Genomic DNA, 18076 nt, shown 5'->3' with positions numbered 1-18076 from the left:
TGAGACACAGCTTGGCTACGCGCCATTTTGCAGCGCGGCATCGTGTCGCGTAGCCAAGCTGTGTCTCAACCTAAAGCAAATAATCGATGCATGGGCTAAAGTTCAACCGTGACATTTATTTACTTCGGATAAAATTCAGTCAGAGAAAGAGTATGTCGCCCACAAACCTATGCCCATCTACTGAAAATTTGGAAGCTTAGAAATGTCGCAGATCCCAAAGTACTTACGCAAAACACTGATACGGACAATGCGGTAATCGGCAATGATTACAAAATCGCAACCTTACTGATAAGAGCACAAAACAAGCAAAATTCGGACACAATTAGTGAGAATGAAGAAAGTTGCCGTGGTAGGTGCTGGACCTGCGGGTTTAGTTGTCATAAAATATTGCATTGCTAACGGTTTCGAATGCGATGTGTACGAACAGAAAGGTTTCCTCGGAGGCACTTGGTATACCGACAAGGATGGTGAAAATGAAGAAGAGAACATAATTTACACTACTCTTTACAAGGGTGTCAAGTAAGTTTCGCTGGAGCTGTAACAAACATTTCAATTTGAATTCAGGACAAACATACCGAAAGAGGTCATGATGTATCCAGATTATCCTTATCCCTTGAAAGAAACGCGATCGTACTTAAGTGCCGTAGAAGCATTCAATTATTTCAAAGGATACGCTGATACTTTTAATTTGCATCCATATATTAACGTAAAATCCCCAAATTATAGTATTGCGAGTGCTTTGTTTAGTATCGTAGGTGTGTTTTGAACATTTCAACGAATGTTAATGACACATGGAGCGTGACAACAAAAAATTTAACAACAAAAGTTGTGGAAACGGTTGTCTATGACTACGTTTTCATATGCAATGGGCATTTGTGGTATCCAGATATGCCACAATTTCCAGGTCGATATACATTCAAAGGTACTCAAATACATAGCTTCAAATACTACGAACCTAGTGGGTACAAAGACAGAAGAGTGCTTGTAGTGGGTTCGCGTTCTTCTGCCAGAGATATAGTGCACTATATTTCGTTAGTTGCTAATCACGTAAGTATAAAACCGTGAAATATCAAAGATGATCTTTACTACCTACTTAAGGTATTTGTAAGCTACAGTGAGGGCTTATGTTTCGTGGCGTTTGGAGAGAAGGTTAGTTCGAAGCCAGTAATTAAAGAATTGCGCGAACATTCATTCTGTCGTGTTTGAGGATGGAACGGAAGAAATAATCGATGATATTGTCTATTGTACAGGTAACATGCATTGTACTGAATGAGAACGGAAAACTGCACTTCTTCCATTGTTTTAGGATATGATTACAGTTATCCATTTTTAAGTAGAGACTGTGGTATAACCATTGAAGATAAACATGTTAATCCTCTTTACCTTCACATGGTAAACATCAACCATCCCACAATGTTTTTCATAGGTGTTCCATTTCTAGTTTGTACATTACCGATGTTCAACTTACAAGTAAGTTCTAGGATCGAATTTTCATTTAGTTAATGCGATACTTCAGGTTCGATTCTGCATAGAGGTCATGAAGCAGAATTTCAAATTGCCATCAAAAGGTCTAATGCTGGAGGATTTGGACGATGAAATAAAAGAGAAAGATAAGCTTAACGTTCCAAGATGGCAAATACACAGGATGGGGAAATTTCAAGAACAATATTGGGCAAAAGTGGCGCAAATCGCATCAATTAAACCTTTACCGCCGGTTTTGTGTAGAATTTATGAAGAATCGCGAAAACAAAGGTTATTGGATAGATGTTACAGGATTATTGATGACGAAAATTTTGAAATCTACTACCCATAAGGTAGTAGGTACTCCTATTATTTAGTTAATATTAATTTATTATTAGGTTAAGTTGGATATTGTAACGAGTGGTTTTATTTCGTGCCAAATTTCATTAAAAAATTCGAAATTCCTTGTCATGATAGTGCAGGTCACCCTGTATATTTCATTATTTGTTTCGGTTAGAGATTTTGTGTTTGGGCATTTCGGTTCGCTCAAGACTATGGTCCGATAGATTTAATTTCGCTCAGATTTAATTTCGTCGTGGGAAGAGTGCAAAGTTGATTGACGTCATCATGAGTAATGCGAGTTTTTTGTCGTTCGTTTATCAACTTTGGCGCCGTCTAGACCGAGAATAGGAGCGGATATAGCACCGAGCCATCAAGAGATGAGGGGTTTTCACGTCGTCAGCAGAAAACCGTGAGATCAGTTTATTCAGCAGTTCCTGGAGGTTGACGACGAAGTTAGAGTGGGTTAAGTCTTCTTTATCTAAACCAATGGGAGAATTTCTAGCGGGAGCCATTTTTGTTTTATGGTAATTTGGGTGTGGTTTTCTCATTTCAATTCTGAAGAAGGGGATCGTTTTTGGAGAGACTCGCGGTTAGTACGTCGAGGGGTCAACACGTACTTTGAGTGATCGTTTTTGAAGAGACTCGCGGTTAGTACGTCAAGCGGTCAACACGTACCTTGAGCGATCGCTTTGGTACACTTAGCGGTTTGAGCCACCGGTTTATTTCGGTTGCTCGCAGTTGCATGCTTTTTGCACCCGTTTCGAAGTGTTATTTTCTTTTCGCGTTGATTTTTGGGCGACGAAGACCCAGGTTCCGATCAGGTGATATTTTGGCGAACCCTTGAGCTTCACCCCAGTTTACTTTGGATGCAGTGAATCGCGTTAGGATACGTTGTGATTTCTCGAGGATATATAATTCAAAGTGCTGCCCTATTCCTCAAGGCGCAGAATTTCGGGATCCGCCCCAGGTGGAATTTCCTACTAGTGCCGTACGGTCATTTGTCGAAGGAGCGCTGCGTTTTGGAGAGACATTTGTCCCAAGAAGAGCTGGTGAAATAATACGTCGAACCACCCAAGAACAAATCGCGGTTTACCGTCGGATAGTAATCATAAAAATTTGTGTTCTGCCGTGCCGCTAACTCAAAAATCTGTCTCCCGCAGGCGATCAAAGTTAATAAACTCTAAGAGCCGGTGGAAGGAAATAGTAGGGGTCACTGTTTAAATTAAATACACCTGCTGTGTAGAAACTTTGGCAAGTAGCCGTCTCCCACTCGCCACGCGAAGGATTTCCTGGACTAAGCTTCAGTTCAAACACTAAACTTTGCTTTCGTTCCGAGGAAGGATAGGCACCGTGGATTTTGTTTCCGTGTGTTAATTTCAAGCCACCCCCTAGGAAGTCACAGAGACCTAAGTGTCAGGTTTTATCACATCCACCCTGTACCAGAGGAAAGAGCAGTTCACAAGATCGGCTGTACAAATGTTGTAAAGGTTAGTCTAATTAAATTTGTAGCGTTCTGTAAAGTCCCACTTTTTGGTAATTAAGCTATAGTAAAAAAAAAAAATTTTGATTTGATTGTTTATTAAAGTCCAATGAACGATTACCAAAGAGTAGGATAAATTTTTGTGTTTATTTAAATAAGTCCCAGTCCACGCTGGAGTAAAAACCGATGACCTGTTGTTGCAATTTTCAAACTGTAGAGGATGGCCACCCCTTGAGTAAATTAGTCTCACCTGGTAGGATTTTTTATTTAGTTTAGTTGTCATTGTTAAGCTAGTGTTTTTACAAGGAGGAGAGAAGAACTGCTAGATCCCTGTAATTTGTTTGTATCTCCAATATCATTTCAATATATTATCTATTTGGTTTCAATGTGCCTATGTCTTTAACGAAGAACGAGGGGAAGGAAAGGGAGGAGTAGGAGTTGAGGCAGGAGACTGGTAGGCGGCAGGTTAAGGTTTGTTACGCAGTTTCAAAAGAGTGAAAAGCCCACCGATTTGAGTTAGCCGGAGCATTTATTTTCATTGATTGAGCAGCCTGAGAAGAAGACGGTTTTCCTTGCCGGGCGGAACCGATGGTAATTTTCAAGTCCAGAAGGAACCCCCGTAGCAATATAGAAATTAGAAACCTTGTACCTGCAAACACGAAAACAGAGATTATTGAATAAATTTTACAGAATTATTGATGATGAATCTACTACCCAGATAGGTATATACAGAGTGGCCCCACGAGACGTATACAGAGGGCTTTTAGGGTATTAAATTTAGAAATTTCGAAAAATCATCTCGAACACGTCAATTTTGTATTCGAGGGGGACAACTTTTGGAATACAAATCACGAACCCAAGTTTTCACCCCTCTACGTAGGGAGCTTAACCCCTAAAATTTTAAATGGAATCCTATGGAAAATGGCACATTATTTGAAAGCCAATTTAATCGTGATTACTAATCTGCTTTGCTTTTTAAATTCTATTGATTCGTTTCGGAGATATTCGCATTTGAAATGGTTTTTTCTAAAAAAAAAATGCGATCTAAGTCACCTTGTATTAAAATTTTTAAATTTTAATACAAGGTTTAAATTGTGCAAAAAATCACAAATAACTTTAAACACACAACATTTATTTCAATAAATGCGCGAATTGCCTTCCGCCTGCTTCCATGCAATAATAAAGATTTGCTTCAAAACGCTACCGTACATGTTGCAAGATTTCAGGGGTAATCGCTCGAAATTGTTGAGTTATACCATAGTGTATTCTATTCTTACACTATGGTTATACGTGCGCGCAACCCTTGTAATGTTTCGGACGGAGTAGCATAAACTTTATTCTTTAAATATCCCCACAAGAAGTAATCTAAAGGACTTAAATCGGGGGGAAAAAACCACTGTACGTAGAGGGGTGAAGACTTGGGTTCGTGATTTGCGTTCCAAAAGTTGTCCCCCTCGAATACAAAATTGACGTGTTCGAGGATTTTTCGAAATTTCTAAATTTAATACCCTAAAAGCCCTCTGTATACTTCTCGTTGGGCACTCTGTATAATAACTTACTCAGTTAGTAGTATGTCATGCACGGAGTTAAGTGGTAGAGCAGGCTGCGGTATTTTGCTGTAGAACCATTCAATAAGTAATACTTATTCAATGGTAGAACTGAATTTCGCCCCATTGTACTTGATTCATATATAATAAACGCATTATGATTACTATGGTGAGTCTTTCTTGGAGCGCAAGTCTAGCCTGGTTAACTACTCGCGTCGATTAGAACCAAATAACGATTAGTATCTGTCTGTATGTCGTTCGTCTTGTCAAGTTCTGACCTAGTACTATCTCTCTTTACTTATAAACTTATCACATTCAAATAACCATGTGTGCGTTGCCGTAGAATCAGCACAATCCTGATCACCTTCTTGTATGTATCTTCTATGTAAAGGCTTTTAATTCTATGTTTGTATGTTATTTGTGATGTATTTAAGTTCGGAGGTGGATGGGATTATATTATTTTCGTATAGGGTAAGAGGCGTGTAAGATTTTGAATTTGACCGCTGCTTTCGGTTGTTTCACTTTTTTTAATTGTAAGCTGTTCGGAAAACTCGCGTGCAATTTACGTTTACAAAAATTCCTTAAAGAAAAGTTTTGCTTCCAGACCAATTTTTCTTGTCACTCTCTGGAAGCTTGAGCCCGAATTTTTTCTGACCTGGACTCTACAAGTCCAAAGACGCAATCTTCTCAAAAACGTTTCCCAGATCACTCCCTACCTATCTGTTTTGAATTAATTAGCGTCTAGTAAGTAAGTGAACCATTTTTGAGCAACAAATTAGAATCGCTCAGTTTATCGTAATCCCACCTCACACCGATAGGTACTGAACTTTGTACCATCATCCTGCTCAAAAACTGTCGGTCATCAATTCCCTGATCCATCATGTTGTAACCGCTTCCAATAAGGATAGCTTTCGAAACGAATTGCAGCACGTCACCAACACAGTTTTTACAGGAGCGAAATCGGTTTCCTAAACCCAAAACCTCGCAACATCGAGAAGAAGGAGTAGTAGTGCGTGTTGCTCTCGTTGACTCATTGGTATGGGTTATACAGGGTGAGCTTTTTTTCACTTTCACTATATGGATATCGTAAACTGTAAGAAATACAAAGTCACATAATGGGTAAAGTTATGCAGAAGCAGAATGTTATGCTGATTAATTAAATTACTATGCGAGACCACGCCTCAGGATGCCCAGACAAGGAACAGGTCACGCAGGGAGACGACAAACCCAAGTGGGAGTAAGGTTTCCACAAGACAAGGTTAATACCTATACAATTTATAAATTATATTGTGTAAGGAGGTAGGGATACTGCATGGCAGGTACCCGGAGGTGAATCTCACCACAGAAGAGCCTAAAGCACTCCAGGAAGGGATCCCTGAAGCCATCAGAAACCTGGAAGGAGGAACGGTGTGTCTTCGATTCCTGGATTCTACGTTCAAATCGGGCTGGTTGCTGGTCAACGGCGCTGATAAGACCACCACAGAATGGCTCAAAGGAGTGGTGCCAAGCATCAGGCTGTGGGAAGATGCGATGAGAAAGATATTCCAAAGGTGTCGGCACCAGTCGCCCAACAAATAAGAGCAACAACAAGGTCACACGGAACAGTCAATGATTTACGATACCTAATTCCGTGATTGTCTTCGACATTCAACTGTAGGCTCGAAACCCCGAAACTAGGAGCGAGTTATCTATCTTGCGGAGGCGAGATTATGCTAATGAGTTACAACACCTAATTCCGTGATTGTCTCGGACATTCAACTGTAGGCTCGAAACCCCGAAACTAGGGGCAAGTCATCTATCTTGCGGAGGCGAGATTATGCTAATCAAAACTCTTCGGTTTAGAATCTATGTGCCATAAATGAATTGCGATTCCCTAATTTCCACATATCTTGTCGTTAGTTGAATTTGTAATTTTCCATCTTGCTCCTAGCACAAGGACTTTATTGCACCAAAGATGAGTCACATCCTGTACCCTTCACCCTTTCTCAGAATTTAGGTATCTGCTTACCTGACCCATTGTTCGCAACATTTGTTTTTAACGTTGGGTTAAACAACTTGGTGTATTCACTATCTTTGTTAACCACTGCTTAAACTTGATAATTCAACAAACATTTTTGTCAACTAATTTTTGGACTGTGTTAATCAAACTGCAAGGTTTTCCTCCGTCGTACTCTTTTTACCCTTGGCAGTTACTTCTGGGAGAGTACCGCACCTTTTGGCTTTGCTTGATTTGCTTACATTATTGTAAAGGGTTTTCCAGTATGAGGTGTTATTTTGATATTCAAAGGAAAATGCCATTTTTTAAGATAAATGATCGGATATTTATTACATTATAAAGAGGAAGGTATGCCGTTAATAATGGAAAATAACCTCAGCTAAATGACCACCATGACCACGCCTACAGGACCATATCTTTTTCATGAAATTTTCCATAACCAAATCGCAAAGTGGCTGCCCTATGTCCTCGATAGCCTCAATTCCATTTTTGAGGTCTTGAATCGATGCTTGGCTGTTGGCGTAGACCTTGTCTTTCACGTGGCCCCAAAGGAAGGAGTCGCAAGGTGTCATATCACAAGATCTCAGTGGCCAATTCTGATCACCTCTTCGAGAGATGACACGGCCCGGAAACTTTTCCCGTAAAAGATCAATGGTTTCGTTGTTTTTTGTGTTGAGGCGTGTATCGTTCGATTTTTATTAATGGCGTAGTTTCTACTTGTCTAATGTCAAAAAACGACAGCTTCAAAACTGACATCTACCGAAATAGCGGGCTATTCAAAATAACACCTCTTATTGGAAAACCCGTTACATCAACTAAATTCCGGGCTTTCGCAATCTTAATAATAACGATCATTATTAAACAAACTTTCCACAATTTCAGTGTTTTATTTTATGTTCCTTCCCTACTGTGCTTCAGGTCATGGCGTTGTTTACAACTAACGTGAGGGGGCTTTGCTTTAAATGTTTGATCACGTGCCACTTTTCAAATTTAAGCGGGATTTTGTTTAATTTTGGAGGGAATAGTTGTTCGGGGCGGAGGGGGGCATTTTTAAACGTTGCCAGGTTGAATTAATTTCCGTGTTCTCGTAGTGTGAAGTAGAAAGCGTAGAACTGAATCCGATCAAAACGGTGGTGGTGAATTTTGCCAGGGGGAGGAAGTTCAACATAAGAGCACCCACTATGGGGGAGGTGGAGGTGCACCACCATAGATCTTAGTAAAGAAGTCAAATATCTGGGAGTGAACGTTTCCCAGAGATTAACGTGGAACTCCCATATTGGATGGGTAATGAAAAGGGCGACCCTGACATCCCAGTCATGTAAAAGGCTACTGGACAGGATCATAAACCTAGAAATGGGTAAGAAGGCGGTAAAAATAGATATCCTCACAGACAGTCAGGCTGCACTGAAGCCGTACCTGCGACTCCAAACAGTTTGCAAACACATCACACTATAGTGCATGCCAGAGTATTCCGACATTACAGGCAACATGCAGGCAGATGAACTGGACATACAAGGAGCCAATAAGGCCTGATCCCATTTGTGAACTGCACAAAAGTCACATAAAAGAAACCATCAACCAGTGGGAAGAGCGACAGCGACAGGCCAAATTACTCATTAAGGCCATGTTACAAAAAGCTGATAAACCTTCAGCCCTGGCCAGGAAGGACCTACAATCCATTACAGGGCTCTTCACAAGCCATATACCGCTTCGTACTTCTAAATAAGACGACGGAGGTATTGGCATCTTCATGAGGCCATACGAAGACCTGGTGAAGTGGCGTAGGAAGTAATACACGCGCTCTGCTAATTGTTATATTCTATTCCAGCACTTTAAATTAAAAGTAAGTAAAATAAATGACGAACGAAAGGGCTCTGCTCCAGTATACTCTAATGTTTATAGTTTGAAAAACACAATCTTTAATCTCACCTGGAGGTTTAATTCCAAGGTAAAGTAATCCATGCCTGCGCCAAAGTTCGACTGCGATTACTATTCAGTTTAGAATGGAAATATCAGTCAGAGCAAAGTTTTGTCGTCAATATGTGCTCTCTAATGAAAATCTGAAAGTTTAGTTGCATCAGAATAAAAGACTATGGAGTGTCAAAGGTCACAAAGTACTTGCGCAACGCACTGATATTTCCATTTAAACATGATAAGCAGAATATGTTAATGGTTAGAAGAATTACTGATAAAGGTACAACTTTTCTTTAAAAGTAAAATGTTTGCTAGAGAGACGCGCCCAAACTTCGTGTAAGAATGAAGAAAGTTGCAGTAGTAGGCGCCGGTCCTTCTGGTTTAGTTGTCCTAAAGTATTGCATTGCTAACGGTTTCGAATGTGATGTGTACGAACAACGAGGCTTTCTCGGAGGTACTTGGTACAGCGACAAGAGTGGTGAAGATGAAGAAGACAACCTAATTTACACCACCCTTTACAAGGGTGTCATGTAAGTTTCGGTGGAGTTGTAACAAGCATATTTTCAATTTGAATTTAGGACAAACATACCGAAAGAGATTATGATGTACCCAGATTACCCTTATCCCTCCGAAGAAACACGATCGTATCTTGGTGCCGTAGAGGTGTTCGATTATTTCAAAGGATACGCCGACACCTTTAATTTGCATCCACATATTAAGGTAAAAGAACCTCATGATAGTGTTGCGAGTGCTTTGTTTAGTATCGTAGGTGTGTTTTGAACATAGCAACGAATGTTAATGACACATGGAGTGTGACAGTAAAAAATTTAACAACAAAGATTGTGGATACGGTTGTCTATGACTACGTTTTCGTATGCAGTGGCCATTTGTGGCATCCAATTGTGCCACAATTTCCAGGTCGGTATACATTCAAAGGTACTCAAGTACATAGCTTCAAGTACTACGAACCCAGTGCTTACAAAAACAGAAGAGTGCTTGTAGTGGGTGCGCGTTCTTCGGCCAGAGATATAGTGCACTATATTTCGTTAGTTGCCGATCACGTAAGTATGCAACCTATAAAGGTCATTTTTACATATTTACCACTTAAGGTATTTGTAAGTTACGAAGGTTTATGTTTGGTGACGTTTGGAGAGAAAGTTAGTTCAATGCCACTAGTTGAAGAATTTCGTGAACATTCTGTTGTGTTTGAGGATGGAACGGAAGAAGTAGTCGATGATATAGTCTATTGTACAGGTAACATGCGTTGTACTGAATAAGAACGGAAAACTGCAATACTTCCATTGTTTTAGGATATGATTACAGTTATCCATTTTTAAGTAGAGACTGTGGTATAACCATTGAAGATAAACACGTTAATCCTCTTTACCTGCACATGGTAAACATCGACCATCCCACAATGTTTTTCATAGGTATCCCATTTATAGTTTGTGCAATACCAATGTTTGACCTACAAGTAAGTTCTAGCATCGAGATATCAATTAATTAATGCGTTGCTTCAGGTTCGATTCTGTATAGAGGCGATGAAGCAGAGTTTCAAATTGCCATCAAAGAGACTAATGTTGGAGGACCTGCACGACGAAATAAGAGAGAAAGAAAAGCTTAACGTTCCAAGACGGCACATACACAGGATGGGAGAATTTCAAGAGCAATATTGGGCAAAAGTTGCGCAAATTGCGTCAATTAAACCTCTACCTCCGGTTTTGTGTAGAATTTATGAAGAATCGCGAAAACAAAGGTTATTGGATAAATGTTACAGAATTATTGATGACGAAAATTTTGAAATCTACTACCCATAAGCTAGTAGTAGTCCTATTATTTCATTACTATTAATTTATTATTAATGTTACATATGGAAATTAGAAAGCTCGTACCTGTATACAAAGCGGAACTCTACATAAACAATTACGGAAATGGAACTTTTGTGAATCAGACCTTGAAACACAAACTCCAGGATATTTTGCACAAAGCTGCAGTGTAACTTATTAAGACCACATCCGATCTTTGGAATCGGTAACACCAACAGTTTGTAGCACATTCCAAAAATTCAAGTAACTTATCTTATCCCAAGATCGATCTTTTGTTACCTGATAATAAAGTAATCGTCCCTTCTCCTGCTTTATTATTATTGATGAAATAAAGATGGTTGATGATTTTAATAAGGAAGAAACGTGGCTTTAGGTTTCTCGAAATGTAGTAGTTGACATTTTGTGTACTCACTGGAATAATTTACCAATGTTTCGTAGTATGGAAATTTTTCCCCTTGTATGCTTAGAATTTTAACAGCCAGGAAAAGCACTCATTAATCGTCTTTAAACTTTTTATCGGTTTTTAAAAAAATGGCAATCAAATTAAACAATGTAATTAAGGAATCATATTTAAAATTTAATTAAAAGAAAAATAGATAAATTTACAAATGATTGGGATTAAACCACACCGGCGGGCGAAAGTAGTGGCAGTCGGTGGCAAACTGGACGTGGTCGGTGGAACAGACGGACGAACCGACTCGAACGCCACCAGAAGAGGTTTGCCACAATCGGCAGCCACAGGCAGTCAGTTCAAGGAACAGCTTAGTCCAGAATTCGGGGAACGGTTACGTTCTGAGAAGCAACTAAACAAAATCACGGCACACATGCAGGGTAGTGATTGCCCTGACGGAAACGCAAGCAACAAAGCAATAATTAATTAGCCCTAGCTACGGGAAATCAAATACGGGAAAAGCAAGGCAGTACCCCCCTTATAATTAACGAAATGTAAAGTATAAAACGCTTACCTCTAAATTTATCGGTACGGTGACAGATAAAAAATACGCGAGCCCTTGCCTTATAGAAACTTTCCAAAAGATGTGGAAAGGAACTCGGATTACCCAAATGTATTCAATTGTTTACATCAAAAAATTGAAACTTCTTTATTTAATTGTGCGACCTGCGATAAACATAAAATCTATAATTCGTCTTAAAATTTAGCTCAATTAAGCGCGCTTCTAATGTCATAAGACTCAATCCAATCAGGCGAGGTTACTGCAACTCAATTAATTAACTGCGGTTAATTATGCTCATTTACATGACCAGACTGAAATTTCCAAATTCGGTAGGCCAGTAATGCCAATTGATACCTGAAATTTCGGCTCAATCGCAACAGGTCTGCGATTATGAACTAAACTGCATCTTTTATTCTCGTTTTAAATTAACACAGGGAAACTGAAGTCGACCAATACCTAATTAATGGAACTGAAACCATCGGATTACTTACGGTCCTAGGAGTCCAAACAGTGGTTTTAAAAAATGTCTGTATGTACGTAGTGTGTATCTGCGTGCGGCATGATTCTTGTAAACAAGGTTCAGCCGAAACTACCCTACCATTGTGGTTGAAATTTGAAGCAGATATTCCTTTAAATGGTATCGAAAGTTGAAAAGCTTTTGGAAGCGATTCGAAAACTGCAAATGCCTTTTTGGCAATAAAATCGATATTTATTGAATTACGTATAATTTTGTAAGGAGCAGACCGATTTGGCTGGTTGGTTTGTACCAGTGGTCTCTCTAATAAATTTTGGAAACGATTGAAAAATAGAAAATGCACTTTTGACTATAAAAATTATATTTATTAAATAAAGAATTTTGATTGAGCCGTGTAAATTTTAGGTCACATCTAATATTAATTAATTTGACAGATCGCGTTAAGAAGTTATCAGTGAATTGATTGTGTGATTAAATACAGTTGTGTATAAAATAATAACAGCTGCCTCACTGGCTGCCATTTTTCCCCCTTGTTTCTCCGTGCTGAGGGCTGTTAGATGCTATCAAAACAATTTCGGAAATAATTAGAAAATGATAATTTATATAATGCAGCAACTGGTTTCCTCATCGGCTCTAGAAATGAAAGCAGCTACTTCTGCCCTCTGTTTTCAACTCCTAAAAGAAATAAAGAGTTCCGGAACACAACTTTTCGTAACGAAGCGCCTCTAGATACCGGATGTTCATTAAAGCTGGTAGACTCCGAAATGTACGGTGTGTTCATTAATGCTGGTAGGAAAACCTAGTGCTTCGTTACAGGTTATACAAATTTTTGTTTAAACTTTCAGTTGAAAATAAATGTTACGCGATCTAAACGCCGCGCTCAAGTTACATAGATTCGCTTTGAAGGTTCAGCGAAGAATCTCCCTCTCCCACCAAATTTTTTCCTTATACAGTCGCCAAGCCCATGGTCAGTAAGAACGGTCTTCAGATCCCGCAACACTGTGACGTTTGAGTCTTATCTACTGGCACACTCGCTTTTTATCTTAAAGCGCTCCATTCTACTGCATTTTAGTTCCGTTATTTTCTACTGTATATGGTAAAAAGGGATTATTGATTATATATATATATATATATATATATATATATATATATATATTTTCTATTATGAAGCGGTACACATAAAATTTCCTATACTGGAAAATTTGTAAAGCAAATCTTTGTAAGCCTAAAGCGACCATAGCGGCACATACCGTGCACTTCACCGGCTAGAAAATGGCACAAATAGTCACGAATATTCCAACAGTTTCGAATATTTGAATATTCGAATAGTTGGATTATTCGAGTATTCCCAATATTCGAATTTAAATACATTCATATTTCGATTATTCCACTATTCGAATCTAGTGTGCTAAGTATATAACTCTGCAATTTTACTAAACACTTACTGCTCATTGCTGACGATATCTTAACATTCATATTAAGTGTACTTTGAGTCCCATCTTATCACGACCCTTTGTATTAAAAATAGTTAAATGGTTCGATGTAAAAAGTGCTACAAATCGATAGTGTTTGGATAAGTGCTGGTAATGTCTCAAATAACTTACAACTGAAACAATGCGAATTGCCGTTGTTGGGGCGGGGCCATCAGGTTTAGTTGCAGCCAAGTATGCAATAGAAAACGGCTACGTATGTGACATATTTGAGCAAACTGGTTCTTTGGGTGGTAATTGGGTGTACAATGAGAATACTAATGATGTGCATGTCCAATCCAGTGTTTACAAAGATTTGGTGTAAGTCTACTTATTAGATGAGCAAGTATATCGCTCGTATTTTCAGCACTAATATCCCCAAGGAGTTAATGACCTACTCAGATTATCATTACCCAACAACCGTCAAAGAATCATACATTACCCACGATCAAGTTTTGGCGTATCACCATGGTTACGCTGAAAAGTTTGGCTTAAACAAGCACATTCAGGTAGCTATCTCAGTCGTTTTCGGAAGTGAGCAAAAATATCACTTCAGTACTACACACGTGTCGAGCGAATAACATCAATCGAATGTGACAAATGGTTACTGGTAGTTCAGAATCTGGAAACAGAAACCGAAACGACTGGACAGTATGACTGCGTCTTTGTTTGCAATGGTCGCTTTAAAGACGGGTTCATTCCGACAATTCCTGGACAAAGTTTGTTTAAAGGTCGACAAATGCACAGTCACACTTTCAGAGTGATCGATCCATACAAAGAGCAAAGTGTTTTAATAGTGGGCGGTCAGCATTCCGGTCAAGATATTTGCGGACTGATTTGCAGGATTGCCAAACATGTACGTATAGAGGCAACGAATGAGATCGAGTGTCGTAATTCAAATTTCAGGTTTATGTAAGTTCTCGTGAAGTCTTGCAAGGTGTTTTCCCCCCTAACGTATCGCAGAAAACTGAAGTGACTAAGTTCACGGAGGACGGTGTAGTTTTTGGCGATGGATCAGTCGAGCATATCGACAGTGTAATATATTGCACAGGTAGGGCAATTACTAACAACGCACGTATTTACAAAAAACTCCGTATCTAGGGTACTTCTATACCTGCTCCTTTTTAACGGAGAGTTGCGGCGTTAGAGTCGAAAACAATGGGGTGGCTCCTTTATACAAGCAAATTGTGAATATTGAGCACCCAACAATGTTTTTCATTGGTCTTCCGTATTTGGGCGCATCCAATATTACCTTTGATCTACAAGTAAGTGCGTACATACTGAAATTAATGATATAGTGATAGCACAGGTTCGCTTTGCAATGGCCGCATTTCAAGAAAAATTCAAGCTACCCTCGAAAAGCGAAATGTTGGAGGAATGGGACGTATTCCTACAAAACAAAAGTAAAGATAACGTTCCTAGGAAACACACTCATCGATTAGGTGACGGTAAATCATCAACAAGCTACAGTGAGGATCTAGCAAGTACTGCCAAAATAACTAGGATCCCGAATGTGATCTCCAAGCTATATGAAAGGGTGGTCTTACGCAACAGAGCACGTTACTATTATCGAATTATCGACGATGAGACGTTTGAGGAAATCATTCCGTAATGTTTCTTCTACCACACATCCTTTATTTCCAAGATACAGGGTTAAATTTCATTATTCGCGGGGTACCACACAATTGCTCCCTGAACACCCTGTAGAATCAATATACCTTTAATATGTCAGTTTAACTATACGAGTACTCTTTTTTTATGATAGGTATTATAGTGGCCAAGATTTGACATTGAGTCACTCGCGGGAGGGAGAGACGCGTGAGGGCGTTTACGCAACGCGTGCTTGGTATATTTTTATGTGACGTATAATTAGGTAAATTCAGTGGAAAAGCGCCAAATATTGTTCCAAGAATGTTTTACATACACATGAGCAATAGGTCTACGTTTAGAAACAGCATTTCAACGCCATTCGACCAGTTTGGACGAATTATTCGACCTACTTATGTTCGTATTTGGAGACTCAGGCATTTTCATGAAAAGCTTTTGTTGTTCGCTATCAAACCGCCGTATTTTATGGGGTAGTGGCATTCAAATCAAAGATTGATGTTAAAAGGATTTAAGATTTGGAAGGAGGCCTTCGTTATAATAGTTCAATTTATCATTAGAATATTCATTCAGTTTGTGAATTGATTTAGATTTCAGACAGAAATTGTTTGCATCATAATTAACGCAGACGATGTATGACCTTGAATTGGATTGTTTTCATCATAAATAAAGCAGATGATGTATGACCTTGACAGTATTTATTGATTTGAAGCTATAATTCAGGTAACGTATCGATTTTGATCTTGCTCAGATGTTCAAACTGGCACTTTATTTGAGCACAACGTTCCCATTATTTACCACATAATACATATCAGGTATTTATATAGGCAAGAACGAAGGTAAGTTCATGCAACGAGTTAGCAGCATAAGGAGCAATTACAAGTCAACGAGTAAGTTTGGCGTAACCAACATTTTCAAACCTATTATTATTATATATTATATATTATTATATACATTGTGAACCACAGTAGTCCCCTTATAGGGTTGATCATTCGAATATTTTGTTATTTGCAAAGCTTTAAAGACAATAGTTTCGAATGAATTTAAGAATCTTTATTTTGCGGATCATTGGTTTCCGGTTGCGTCATGTTAAGGAGATAAATAATTGTGTTCAAAAAAAGAACCAAGCAAATATTCAGTACGGAAAAAGAAAATACGCGAAGCCTTTTGAAAAAATTTGCTGTGGCCAGCATAGATACCATCCTCACGACATTGACTAAATGTATTTCAGTTCTTAGTAAAGTGTACTGAATAAAATTGATCCTCTACGGCACTGATACAAATTTTTCACAAGTAATTTTACCCACGGCTAAATTTAAATACCCCTTACCTTGAGAAGTTTGGCTTCATATCTCCTTTTTAAATCTGAATATCACAACTTCACGCTTAAATACGAATTCCAAAATATATAATTGAATATATTGACAAACTAAAGGTGATCCAATTCCATAGTCTTTTACATTTTTTCTGATTTAAAATATTGATTTGTTTCGTATAACTACAGTAAATACAAACCCTATATCGTGGCCCAGTATCAGTTTCAATTGTTTGCTTATCTAAATTTTTTATAATAACAATAAACTCATGACAAACTTTTACATAAAGTACTTAGACACGCCTTATATTTAAACAAAATTTGAATTCATGCAAAGAAATATTATCACTAAATTAAATATAAGTCCCCAACTAATGAAAAAACAGATTACTATGTATGGACCCAATTATAATCATTAAACGCAATACAAGTCTGTTTCATGCAATTAATTTCCACAGATCGGTCCCTTTAAAGATATTGCGATTACGTTAAATACACATCCACTGACAAGGGATCAATATCTTTTACAATTCAAAAAACTTAAAGGACCTTACAGATGTTTTTCCTTAGGTTACAAATAGTACTGCTCCCTCCAAGAAAAAATGGAAACTGGATCGCTTTGGGTGATACGGCAACATCCCCCACTGTGGAGATCTCGCGTATGGAAATTTTCCGGACAATGAAGCTTGTCGACTGCATTCAAAACTTGCTTCAAATTCTCGAAGAAACAAGAACAAACGGAGTCGACATTCCAACGACCCTGCACACGCTCTTTTTTCCGCTTAGTATTTGACTTTTTCGTGAGCAAATGCCATTTTAAATACTATTTAAGCGTCTCTGATTTTCCATGAAGACCATTTTAGGCCGATGAGTTTGTTTATGTCACCATTTCTTCGCAACGCCCTAGCATGGGGGCAGCCATGATGTGCACTCACTTAGCGCGAAATTCAAATCAACTAATAAACAAGCATTAACATCACGTTTTCTAAATAAATTACTGTGACACATGTCATTTTCCAAGGCTGCAATAGTCTCAAAACTTGAGCACTAGGAAAATTCCCCTAGAAAATAACTAAAAAATGCACATCATGGCCGCGCCCATGCTAGGGCCATTTCTACCGCTATGCAACTGTTTGATCAGCAGTCCATCTTAATTTATAAGTTCATGTCAATGGTCCAAGTAAAAAGACCAATCGGAACCAAAGCAAATGTCTGACCAAGCCCGCTGTGATCCAACGATTCTATGCAACCTCGCAGATAGCCCAGGCTTTTCTAAATACGTTCGTTTTATCACTCGCTAATCGCAATACCCAAATTAGCGTTTACCTTTCGTATGAAGCGAATAATACGTAAATTTTCATACAATGAAATACGACTTCAAAACATTTAAAACTGCAAACCGAGTTATGATTACATCAGTACATGTTAATGAGGTAGGGAGTAAGTTAGAGGAAACGTGGCCACGACGTAGATATTATACTTTAGTATTTGTCACATCGTAAAGACAAATGTAAGATAAAGTGGAATTTGGATCGATTTTTGTAAATTTGAATCAACAATCATTTTATTTTAAATTGCTATTTATTGTCTGCAATCAATCAAAGTCCACACGAAAGTACTAAGTGTTTGATTAAAGGTCAAAGATAATATTGATAATTCAATGTCTACTGTCACTTTTCATTCCCATTGCCGT

The 18076-nt window shown here is 38.5% G+C and overlaps 3 protein-coding genes across 3 annotated transcripts; all 3 read left to right on the top strand.

Annotated features, from left to right (window-relative positions):
• The first annotated feature begins 146 nt into the window (after positions 1–146).
• On the top strand, positions 147–1879 carry LOC116179451 (dimethylaniline monooxygenase [N-oxide-forming] 3-like). The gene is given in 7 exon segments (XM_031499242.1): positions 147–519; positions 565–706; positions 748–1061; positions 1116–1188; positions 1190–1250; positions 1307–1470; positions 1517–1879. Coding segments are annotated over 7 exon segments (1239 nt in total). The 5' UTR covers positions 147–331; the 3' UTR covers positions 1814–1879.
• Positions 1880–8859: 6980 nt separating this feature from the next.
• On the top strand, positions 8860–10870 carry LOC116179087 (dimethylaniline monooxygenase [N-oxide-forming] 3-like). The gene is made up of 7 exons (XM_031498796.1): positions 8860–8998; positions 9056–9270; positions 9319–9460; positions 9502–9801; positions 9850–9994; positions 10051–10214; positions 10261–10870. The coding sequence occupies exons 1-7, from the start codon at positions 8990–8992 to the stop codon at positions 10555–10557; spliced, it is 1272 nt and encodes a 423-aa protein (XP_031354656.1). The 5' UTR covers positions 8860–8989; the 3' UTR covers positions 10558–10870.
• Positions 10871–13328: 2458 nt separating this feature from the next.
• LOC116179706 (flavin-containing monooxygenase FMO GS-OX4-like) lies at positions 13329–15760 on the top strand. The gene is made up of 6 exons (XM_031499525.1): positions 13329–13784; positions 13831–13972; positions 14020–14319; positions 14370–14514; positions 14565–14728; positions 14773–15760. Exons 1-6 carry the CDS (start codon positions 13609–13611, stop codon positions 15073–15075), a joined length of 1230 nt encoding a protein of 409 aa, XP_031355385.1. The 5' UTR covers positions 13329–13608; the 3' UTR covers positions 15076–15760.
• The last annotated feature ends 2316 nt before the right edge of the window (positions 15761–18076 follow it).

Source organism: Photinus pyralis, unplaced genomic scaffold (assembly GCF_008802855.1).
Source record: "Photinus pyralis isolate 1611_PpyrPB1 unplaced genomic scaffold, Ppyr1.3 Ppyr1.4_LG8, whole genome shotgun sequence".
In the NCBI taxonomy this organism is placed as follows: domain Eukaryota; kingdom Metazoa; phylum Arthropoda; class Insecta; order Coleoptera; family Lampyridae; genus Photinus; species Photinus pyralis.
This window is presented reverse-complemented; position numbering and strand designations above follow the sequence as displayed.